Below are 12,380 nucleotides of genomic sequence, written 5' to 3' on the forward strand. Positions count from 1 at the left end.
GACTTCTTTGCAGGCAGTTCATGGACAATTCCCTATGTAACCAGGGACTGTCTTAACTGAATTTTATGAAAATTTAATTGAACACATCATTCTGTCAAAAAAAGGCCTCTTGACTATAGTCCTTGGTTTTCTTTTATTGGGCCAAGTTTTAATCCAATTATCTCATATTCTGGGATACATTTTCTTATAATCTCTTTAGTTTACTATCTCCAATATTCAGTCTTCCTCTTTTGCATCAAGTTACTCTTTGTTGGAGATGGACAGAATACTCATTTGGATATTTGTGTAGGTTTCACCTTCACAAGAAAGGAACCTTTTTGTCTCTCATGGGACCTTTCTTTTGTTATCCTTTATCTATACTTGAGTGCTTCCTAGATGTTTCCTGACAGTATTTTTTCATTTAGTCTTCCTTTTTAATCTCATCCAACCATTCCATCTTCTGTAGGTATATGGCAGTTCTGAGCTCCCAGTATAAGTGCCCCCATGCAGTGCCAGCTCGAGTAACAGAAATTTGTCCCGATAGAATTCGTGAACACTACCAAAAATTGGAGACAGAAAATAGAAATTTTCTCATGGAATTTATGTCAAAGTAAATAAATCATCACAAGATGTATACTGCACTAACTTAACAAGGACATAAGTTACAGAAAGCCTGTACACAGTGGGACGCCACATAAATTATTTGCTTTGGAAAATGATAAGGCAGCAATCTCTAATGATATTTGTCCAATGAAACTTTATTGAACAGTGTACATCAATTTCTATTTAATTACAACCACAATCTTCCTGCCTACAATACAATTAGAGTTTCCTTGCATATAGACTGTGCACCTGTAGAAACATTACTTCTGAGAGAAAAACTTCCAGTAAGAACGCAGCTCCACTTATTAAATGGGATTTGGTAAGGAAAACAGTTTTGCAAAATGTTTTTCAGAATGCAACCTCTCCGAAACTTGGGCTACAATTTTTGTTTGTTTGTTGAGATTATTGAGGAAGAGGCCCTACCAACCCTTCAAGGTGCCCACCCAGCAACCTTCAATTTAACCCTAGCATAATCATAGGACAGTTTACAATGACCAATTAACCGACTAACTGGTATGACTTTGGACTGTGCGAAGGAACCAGAACACGGAGAAAATCCACACATTGCATGGGGAGGGTATACAGACTCTTTACATTTATCAAATGTTTCTCTTTTTTTTTCCTTATAAAGTGTATTCACCAACATTCAAGGGGATCTAGATTTGGAATTTCACTCTTTGAAGATACAGTAAAATTGGTCTGAGTTCCTACTGACTCTTCCTTGAATGTTATCTATTACTCTGATAATAATTCACCACCAAGTATCTGCTTCCAGCTCTTTTGATTTGCTTTCATTTTAACGCAGTTTGTTCAATCATATATTTTCATTACTGATGGATGGGCATGAGATTTTAATTTTATTGTTTATGAATGTCTTGTATAGTTATGAACAGGTGACATTTTACTTATGGAAATTTTGGAAGCATGTTTCTTAGAATAGTGATTGCAGTCAGACTAGACACGGGTGAGTCAGACCATCAATTTTATTTTGAAAATTTCTTCAATGTACAAATCATTCGGTGTGGCTGAGGAAGGCTGATTTGATAATACTGATCAAAAAGAGGAAGAAGGAAAAGCAGTTAATCAGTATTTTGGATGATTTTTCACAATCTGTATTTTGACATTAAGATAGATACTTTAATGATTTATTTAGTCTGTCAGTGTGACCCTGTAAACTCCACGTATTCTGCCACATCTCCCATTGGTTAGAAAAGAGTTACTGACGAGAGGGTCGGAAGGGCAGGTTTGAAGGGGAGAAATTCCCACAGAGAAGAAGGTTTGTGATTGAGGAAATGTCAATGGGAGATGGTGGAAAAGGGACAGGAAGACAGGATATGCAGGAGGAAGGGGGGTGTGGAAGAGAGGTCCCACAGGACGATACCAATGGGAAAAGCTAATCCCACACGATGAGAGGATGCAGAAATAGATTGTACGAGGGGGGTGAGTCTGAACTGAGGCCCACAATCGGGAGATGAGATGTGCCCTTAGGGTCTGGGTATCTGGTGGTGAGCAAAGTCACTCACGTTCACTGATAGTGATAGTAACACACAGGAAGAACAGGGGAAGACAATCTTACAGTGGTATTTCTTTCCTTCTCACTAGAACAGTCCACTGACTGTCTCTTGCTTCTCACCGGGAAGGGGTATGAAGCTCTGACCCACCTGCTGCAGTCAGTGTTGATCTGGGCGTCGGTAACAGTGAGAAGGAACGTTGTCAATGGACATGTCACAGGCAGTGAGAAACACAGCCATTCCTGTGATTTACTACCATCAAAACAATGTGATATAGTGATAGGGGATTCGATTGTAAGGGGAATAGATAGGCGTTTCTGCGGCCGCAAACGAGACTCCAGGATGGTATGTTGGCTCCCTGGTGCAAGGGTCAAGGATGTCTCTGAGTGGCTGTAGGACATTCTGGAATGGGAGGGTGAACAGCCAGTGGTCGTGGTGCACATTGGTACCAACGATATAGATAAAAAACAGGATGAGGTCCTACAAGGTGAATTTTGGGAGTCAGGAGATAAACTAAAAAGTAGGACCACAAAGGTAATAATCTCTGGATTACTACCAGTGCCACGTGCTAGTCAGAGTAGAAATAGGATATTTCAGATGAATATGTAGCTTGAAAAATGGTGCAAAGGGGAGGGATTGAAATTTCTGGGACATTGGAACCAGTTCTGGGGGAGGTGGGACCGGTATAAACAGGACGGTCTGCACCTGGGCTGGATTGGAACCAATGTCCTAGGGGGAGTGTTTGCTACTGCTGTTCAGGAGGCTTTAAACTAATGTGGCAGGGGGATGGGAACAAGTGCAGAAAGACAGAGGGGTGTAAAATGAGGGTAGAAGCAAAAAGTAGTAAGGTGAAAAGTAAAAGTGGCAGGCAGGCAAATCCAGGGCAAAAAACAAAAAGAGCCACTTTTCAACATAATTGTATAAGGGCTAAGAGTGTTGTAAAAACTAGCCTGAAGGCTTTATGTGTCAATGCGAGGAGCATTCGTAACAAGGTGGATGAATTGAACATGCAGATAGTTATTAATGAATATGATATAGTTGGGATCACAGAGACATGGATCCAGGATGACCAAGGATGGGAGCTCAACATCCTGGGATATTCAATATTCAGGAAGGATAGACAGGAAAGAAAAGGAGGTGGGGTAGCATTGCTGGTTAGAGAGGAGATTAACGCAATAGAAAGGAAGGACATTAGCCTGGAGGATGTGGAATCAATATGGGTAGAGCTGCAAAACACTAAGGGGCAGAAAACGCTGGTGGAAGTTGTGTACAGGCCACCTAACAGTAGTAGTGAGGTTGGGGATGGCATTAAACAGGAAATTAGAAATGCGTGCAATAAAGGAACAGTAGTTATGATGGGTGACTTCAATCTACATATAGATTGGGTGAACCAAATTGGTAAGGGTGCTGAGGAAGAGGATTTCTTGGAATGTATGCGGGATGGTTTTCTGAACCAACATGTCGAGGAACCAACTAGAGAGCAGGCCATTCTAGACTCTGTATTGAGCAATGAGGAAGGGTTAGTTAGCAATCTTGTTGTTCGAGGCCCCTTGGGTAAGAGTGACCATAATATGGTGGAATTCTTCATTAAGATGGAGAGTGATATAGTTAATTCAGAAACAAAAGTTCTGAACTTAAAGAAGGGTAACTTTGAAGGTATGAGATGTGAATTAGCTAAGATAGACTGGCAAATGATACTTCAAGGGTTGACGGTAGATGTGCAATGGCAAGCATTTAAAGATTGCATGGATAAACTACAACAATTGTTCATCCCAGTTTGGCAAAAGAATAAACCGGAAGGTAGTGCGCCAGTGGCTGACAAGGGAAATTAGGGATAGTATCAAGTACAAAGAAGAAACATATAAATTAGCAAAAAAAGCGGTACACCTGAGGACTGGGAGAAATTCAGAGACCAGCAGAGGAAGACAAAGGGCTTAATTAGGAAAGGGAAAAAAGATTGAGAGAAAGCTGGCAGGGAACATAAAAACTGACTGTAAAAGCTTTTATAGATACGTGAAAAGAAAAAGATTGGTCAAGACAAATGTAGGTCCTTTACAGTCAGAAACAGGTGAATTGATCATAGGGAACAAAGACATGGCAGACCAATTGAATACCTACTTTGGTTCTGTCTTCACTAAGGAGGACATAAATAATCTTCCGGAAATAGTAAGGGACCGAGGGTCTAGTGAGATGGAGGAACTGAGGGAAATACATGTTAGTAGGGAAGGGGTGTTAGATAAATTGAAGGGATTAAAGGCAAATAAATCCCCAGGGCCAGATGGTCTGCATCCCAGAGTGCTTAAGGAAGTAGCTCAAGAAATAGTGGATGCATTAGTGATAATTTTTCAAAACTCCTTAGATTCTGGATTAGTTCCTGAGGATTGGAGGGTGGCTAATGTAACCCCACTTTTTAAAAAAGGAGGGAGAGAGAAACCGGGGAATTATAGACCGGTTAGTCTGACATCGGTGGTGGGGAAAATGCTAGAGTTGGTTATCAAAGATGTGATAACAGCACATTTGGAAAGAGGTGAAATCATCGGACAAAGTCAGCATGGATTTGTGAAAGGAAAATCATGTCTGACGAATCTTACAGAATTTTTTGAAGATGTAACTAGTAGAGTGGATAGGGGAGAGCCAGTGGATGTGGTATATTCAGATTTTCAGAAGGTTCTTGACAAGGTCCCACACAGGAGATTAGTGTGCAAACTTAAAGCACACGGTATTGGGGGTATGGTATTGATGTGGATAGAGAATTGGTTGGCAAACAGGAAGCAAAGAGTGGGACTAAACGGGACCTTTTCAGAATGGCAGGCAGTGACTAGTGGGGTACCACAAGGCTCAGTGCTGGGACCCAGTTGTTTACAATATATATTAATGATTTAGACGAGGGAATTAAATGCAGCTTCTCCAAATTTGTGGATGACACAAAGCTGGGTGGCGGTGTTAGCTGTGAGGAGGATGCTAAGAGGATGCAGGGTGACTTGGATTGGTTAGGTGAGTGGGCAAATTCATGGCAGATGCAATTTAATGTGGATAAATGTGAGGTTATCCACTTTGGTTGCAAGAACAGGAAAACAGATTATTACCTGAATGGTGGCCGATTAGGAAAAGGGGAGATGCAACGAGACCTGGGTGTCATTATACACCAGTCATTGAAGGTGGGCATGCAGGTACAGCAGGTGGTGAAAAAGGCAAATGGTATGTTGGCATTCATAGCAAAAGGACTTGAGTACAGGAGCAGGGAGGTTCTACTCCAGTTGTACAAGGCCTTGGTGAAACCGCACCTAGAATATTGTGTGCACTTTTGGTCCCCTAATCTGAGGAAAGACATTCTTGCCATAGAGGGAGTACAGAGAAGGTTCACCAGATTGATTCCTGGGATGGCAGGACTTTCATATGAAGAAAGACTGGATCGACTAGGCTTATACTCCCTGGAATTTAGAAGATTGAGGGGGGATCTTATTGAAACGTATAAAATTCTAAAGGGATTGGAAAGGCTGGATGCAGGAAGATTGTTTCCGATGTTGGGGAAGTCCAGAATGAGGGGTCACAGTTTAAGGATAAAGGGGAAGCCTTTTAGGACTGAGATGAGGAAAAACTTCTTCACACCAAGAGTGGTGAATCTGTGGAATTCTCTGCCACAGGAAACAGTTGAGGCCGGTTCATTTGCTATATTTAAGAGGAAGTTAGATATGGCCCTTGTGGCTAAAGGGATCAGGGGGTATGGAGAGAAAGCAGGTACAGGGTTCTGAGTTGGATGATCAGCCATGATCATTCTGAATGGCGGTGCAGGCTCGAATGGCCTACTCCTGCACCTATTTTCTATGTTTCTTTGATCCCAAAGGAAATTACAGTGTCATGGTAGCATTTAAAGTACTAGAAGACAAGAAAGAAAAAAATTAAATAAGTTACCTTATAAATATGATGTACAAGATTTACTAGTTTACACTGATAAGATGGTAGTGTAAGAAGTACCATGTTATACAATAATGGGTGCACATACCGTCCAGATAAGAAGAGATGGTAGTATTGCACAGGGTGGGGTAAACAGAGGTTAATAACTGTCTAACACTTCCCTGGCTATAGGTTGCCTCATTGTGGGCCTAATGGCCTCATATAGCACTCTTTGGAGCAGTGCTGTTGTCTCAGTCTATTACTGAACATGTTCTTCATTGTGAGGTGTTTATGGTTAAGAACAACAGTATTAATATATTTTGGAAAAATACTTGAAGTGGACATGTTTCAAAAGGTGATCATTATATCAATATGATGTAAGATTTTCTCATTGTTCTTTAACGTATCTCACATGAAAGTTTTGGAGAAATGAGATCTTGGTACAAGAGTAAAAGTAGACTGGAGAATGGGTTTGAAACAATGGACTTGAATTCTTGATTTTGGCCCTTGAGATTTGTTGATAACACAAGCAAAGCAACTATAAATGGATTTGGTGGATTGGGAAGGTAAAAGGAAACTGGATATTGGCAATCCGAAAGAAAACAGAAAAATGCTGGGGATGAATACAGCAGTTAAGGTGCTTAACTATTTGTAAGAGTGCATATAGAGTGTATATAGAGAATAAAGCTGACATGGTAAGATAAGTCAGTTTTTGTTTGTTTTTTATTTAAGTCCATCACTCCTACTGGGCCGTAGACTGCTGACAGCAGCTCACCAGAGTACTCTGACCTGGGCCAGTTTAGACAAGGATCCTTACTCTCTCAAGGATGAAGTCCTTGGAGCGCATGTTCAAGTTTCTGTAGCTGTGGATTTTTACATGATGGGGTTGCTAACCCTGACCCAAACCTCCTCCTTTTGTAGCCAGGCTTGGGACTATCCATGGCAGAGTTACATCAGGTCTTGGTTGAAATATGATGTCCCAACTTGAGCATCCCATTACAAAGTAGCTTACACTATGGCATAGGTCAAAGTGATGGTGCACCCCACAGGCATTCAACAAATGTAGCTAGTCCTAGAGCAGAGTTCCTTTCAGGCTTCAATTCTCAAGATTCAAAGTTCAAAGTAAATTTATTATTGAACTATGCATATGTCACCATATAATACCCTGAGATTCATCTTCTTGCAGGTATTCACATTCAAGGAAATACAATGGAATCAATGAAAAACTACACAGAAAGACTGACAACCAGTGTGCAAGTATAAAATAATATTAGTGATTATTGTAATTTAGTATTGAGAATGAGTTGTAGAGTCCTCGAAAGTGGTCCATAGGTTGTGGAATCAGTTCAGAGTTGAGGTTGAGTGAAGTTATCCATGCTGGTTCAGGATCCTTATGATGAAGGGTAATAATTGTTGGTGATTCTGGAGCTGTGGACCTAAGGCTCCTGTACCGCCTTCCTAATGGCAACATTAAGAAGAGAACATGACCCGGATGGTGTGAGTCTTTGTTGATGGATGCTGCTTATTTGTGGCATCGCTCCCTACAGATGTGCTCGATGATGGGGAGAGCTTTTCTTGTGACCGACTAGGCTGTATCCATCACTTTTTGTAGACTTGACCATTCTTATGCATTGGTGTTTCCTTACCAGGCCCTGATATAACCAGTCAGGATACTTTCCAATGTGCATACACAGAAGTCTATGAACTTTAGATGACCTGCTGATTCTGCACAAACGTCTAAGAAAGTAGAGGTACTGCCATGTCTTCTTTGTAATGGCACTTACATGCTGGCCTTTGGTCAGATCCTCTGATATGATGTTAAGGAATTTAAAGTTATGACCCTCTCCACCTCTGATTCCCTGATGAGGAATGGCTCATCAATCTCCACTTTCTTCCTCCTGTAGTCGATAATCAGCTATTTGGTTTTGCTGACGTTGAGTGAAAGGTTGTTGTGGTACCACTCAGCCAGATTTCCAATCTCCCTCCTATATGTCGATTCTTCACCACTTTTGATTCTGCAAACAACAGTGGTGTCATCAGCAAACTTAAGTATGGAATTGGAGCTATACTTAGCCTCACAGTCATAAATATAAAGAGAGTAGAGCTTGGGGCTGAGCACACTGCCTTGTGGTGCACTTGTGCTGATGGTGTTTGTGGAAGTGTTGTTGCCAAGCTGAACTGCAAGTGAGAAAGTTGAGGATCCAGTTGTTTCATGGAGGTATCAAAGCCTAGGCCTTGGAGCTTATTGATTTGTTTCAAGGAGATGATAGTGTTGAATGCTGAGCAGTTGTCAGTGAAGTGCATCCTGATTTTCACTGTCCAGATATTTCAGAGATGAGTGACGAGCCATTGAAATGGCATTGCTGTTCACCTGTTGTGACAGTAGGCAAAACAATCACATTGAAGAAATCTCAGGAGGCAAGTAGGGAACTAACTCTTAAACATCACACAGAGTATCAAATTAAGGTTAAAACCTAAAAATAAAATCATCATATTCTAAAATAATTTCAAAGAAGCCAGATTCTGACATGTTCATTAAATAGTAATCATGTATTGGCAAGTAATCATGTATTGGCAAACCTTTTAACTTTTCAGTAACACTTTGTGTTACAGGGCATGACAGTTTCTGGGGTTTTAAACGGGAATAATTATTTGGAAACGCAGGCATTCTCAGGAGATTGACATCAGAAAATTATGCCAGATAAGCAGATCCTGTTGAAGATCAGAGTCTTTGACAGCACCTACAGAAATTCAATATTTATCTGCACATGGTGGCAGTGCTACTATTCAACTACTTCAAACTGAGTCTAATAATTAAACTCAATTCCTCTTAGAGATTAGCCATTTGACCACTCTATTTTTAATAGGTGCAAGATCAGTATGCTAGTGGATGTGGATGCCTTCATAGGGGACAGATTTAATCTCTGCACCACTTGTCTTATTTGGGTTTATCAGAGAACAGATTATTAATTTCCTGATTGCACTTATTTTTGCACTGAGTCCTTTTGAATTAACTCTTGAACCTGCAACAGGTAGTGGGACTCTACTAAATAAATAAAATAAAGCAAGGTATATGGTGACATGTACTTCGATAGCAAATTTATTTTGACCTTTGAATACACTATAGATAGTTTAGTTGTATATTAAACCCTCTCTAATTATGACTGTAAAGATTTATTAATGCACATTTCTAGGTCAATGTTTATGGAAAAATGGAAAAATTTTCACAGGAATTGACAGTGATCTAGGAATAATGGTGCATAGTTTCCTGAAGGTGGAATCTCATGTGGTGAAGAAAGTTTTTGGTATGCTGGCCTTTATAAGTCACAGCATTGAGTATAGGAGTTGGGATGTAATGTTAAAATTGTACAAGGCTTTGGTAAGGCCGAATTTGGAGTATTGTGTATAGCTCTGGTCACCGAATTATAGGAAAGATATCAACAAAATAGAGAGAGTACAGAGAAGATTTACTAGAATGTTACCTTGGTTTCAGCACCTAAGTTACAGGGCAAGACTGAACAAGTTAGGTCTTTATTCTTTGGAGTGTAGAAGGTTGAGGGGGGACTTGATAGAGGTATTTAAAATAATGAGGGGGATAGATTGATTGACGTGGATAGGCATTTTCCATTGAGAGTAAGGGAGATTCAAACAAGAGGACACGATTTGAGAGTTAGAGGGCAAAAGTTTAAGGGTAACACGAGGGGGAATTTCTTTACTCAGAGAGTGGTAGCTGTGTGGAATGAACTTCCAGTAGAAGTGGTAGAGGCAGGTTCGGTATTGTCATTTAAAGTAAAATTGGATAAGTATATGGACAGGAAAGGAATGGAGGGTTATGGGCTGAGTGCGGGTCAGTGGGACTAGGTGAGTGTAAGCGTCGGCACGGACCAGAAGGGCCGAGATGGCCTGTTTCTGTGCTGTAATTGTTACATGGTTATATGGCTTGGGCCATTTGCAAAAGTTGTACTGTACACTATATCTAACCTTTGTTACAACTTTGCTTAGAAATTTGAATGTAAAGAAGCACTTTTAATTCATTTTAATGTCCAAATTTTGATTTTAGTTCCATTGAAAGAAAAATGTACACTCCAGAATTTTTGACTTTGATTTAATTGGTTGTGTTTCGTCTGCATTATGAATACAGCATTAACATCATTACTTCATTAGTCCTTCTGCACTTGATGCAATTCTTAACAGATTTATCAAAGGATCTGCACTTTCCACGAACGTTATTCATTTATGAGAGCTGCAGAGGGTTTTGCCTGAACAGTTTACAACATGTTTGATACACATGGCTGAATTACGTATTTATAGCACAAGTTTCTGCATGTTTCATAAGTACTTGAATTTTCTCAATAGACACTGATCATAGTACTAGTATTTTGCTTTTACTTTCAGATTATTTTTTGTCTGGAGAAATCATTGGATAAGTTAATCAGCGTTTTTATCATCTTTTTGTTGGTTATGGGAACACTACTTCTGGCTCTGCTCCTAACTGCAAAGGTAAAGATGTGTACATTTTTTTGAGAAAAAAGAACATTGAGGAAGTACGCTGTCCTAAGCTGATGTTTCCAAATAGTGACACACATGCAAAATATCTTTTGGAGTTACACAGGAGAAATCGTGCAGTGGTACTTAGTAAGGTGTATGTACTTGTGTGGGTGGGTGGGTGATGAGGTGGGGATTGTAGAGAAGATGCCAGGGAGATGGAGGGTGAGCTGTTGATTGTGTGGTTGCAAAGATTGGAATGAGGTAGACAGAAAATAATTGGCATTCAAGGAATTAAAATATAAACTGTTTTGACAATTCAGTGGGGCAGCTACTAAATCCTGAATAGAATTCCAGTTTAAAAAAAAGAAGTTTGCTAATCATTTCCTTGGGTATATGGCATTATGAATATACATGCAACACCCACAAAATGCTGAGGAACTCAACAGGCCAGGCAATACCTATGAAATGAGTACAGTCGACATTTTGGGCTGGGACTCTTCAATGGGATTGAAGAAAAAAAGATGAGTAGAGTTAAAAGGTAAGGGAAGGGAGAAAGACAAGGCGGTAGGTGAAACCTGAAGGGGAAGAGATGAAGATAAGAGCTAACCTGGAGAGCTGATTGGTGAAAGAGATAAAGGGCTGGAGAAGGAGGTGTCTGAGAGGAGAGGATAGAAGGCCATAGAAGAAATAAAAAGGGGGAGGAGGACCAGAGGGAGGTGATGGGCAGGCAAGGAAATAAGGTGAATGAGGGAAAAGGGGATGCGGAATGGTAAAGTGGGGGGCTATTACAGGAAGTTCGAGAAATCGATGTTCATGCCATCAGGTTGGAAGCTATCCAGACAGATTAAAAGGTGTTGTTCCTCCAACCTGAGCATGGCCTCATCACGACATTGGTGGAGACCATGGATAGACATATCGGAATGGGAATTAAGATGGGTGGCCACTGGGAGATCCCACCTTTTCTGGCAAATGGAGCATAAGTGCTCAGTAAAGCGGTCTCCAATCTACGTCAGGTGTCACTGATATACATTCCACTTTTATGTAATTCAATGTATAAACTTTTCTATATTGCATCTATTTTTATTGACAGTAGTCCTGCAAAACCTGTATTTTATTATATGTCTTAACATTTAAAAGAGCAGCTTTCTTTCACATTTATAGCCATATTCTGTCTATCATGATGTTAAGTGTAAAAAAAAAATCACTGGGGAAATAAGTCATAAGAGAATTTGCATTAATTATTTGCTGATGAAACCCCTATCCAGGCTTCTATTAGGCATAAACTCAACTATTTGAATACTGTCTCAGGTGGTCACCGATCTTCCACACGATAATGAAAGCTCTCCCAAAACTATCCTGACTCTTTGAAATCCTCTTTATCTCACTGATATCCAAGGTAAAAAATGCAGGTGTTGCATGCTCCACATTTACAGGTGAAGTGCTAAGAAAAGATGGGTAGTGGAATTGGAAGAGAGGACTAAGGAGTTAAACTGTGAATGGTTCATAGTTTTCCAGACCATTTCATGATCCTTCCACTAACTTTCCCCATCTCCTGACACTTCGCCCATGCTATTGTAGTCTTGGTTCTAGGTGAACTCCTTACAGTATTCAAAGCTAAATACCAGTTACTCCCACACTACTGCATCTGCTTTAACTACCTAGTGATTACTTATTCTGTCTTTACCTTCTTTGGGATGATCATCTTTCTGAAATGTGTTTTTTTTCTATGACACTCCACCATATGGATGCACTATTGTAGCATCAGCTGTACCCTGGGCTCAGAATCTGGAATTTTGGCTCTTTCAGTTGTGGGTGTTTTCTGCACCAAAGGTGTTCATGCCAGATGTATCCTGATTTCCCATGACATATTCAATGGGATGTCCTGCCTAGTTTCTATTACTAGAA

At 40.3% G+C, this 12,380-nt stretch overlaps 1 protein-coding gene across 1 annotated transcript in view; it reads left to right on the forward strand.

Moving 5' to 3' along the window:
- Nucleotides 1-12,380, forward strand: part of tmem245 (transmembrane protein 245) — a 118,838-nt gene that overhangs the window by 59,652 nt on the left and 46,806 nt on the right. Inside the window, exon 7 of the mRNA XM_059972482.1 lies at nucleotides 10,383-10,487. Within this exon, the coding sequence (XP_059828465.1) occupies nucleotides 10,383-10,487 (105 nt within the window). The remainder of the gene's footprint in view (nucleotides 1-10,382; nucleotides 10,488-12,380) is intronic.

This window comes from Hypanus sabinus, chromosome 6 (genome assembly GCF_030144855.1).
Source record: "Hypanus sabinus isolate sHypSab1 chromosome 6, sHypSab1.hap1, whole genome shotgun sequence".
Lineage (NCBI taxonomy): Eukaryota > Metazoa > Chordata > Chondrichthyes > Myliobatiformes > Dasyatidae > Hypanus > Hypanus sabinus.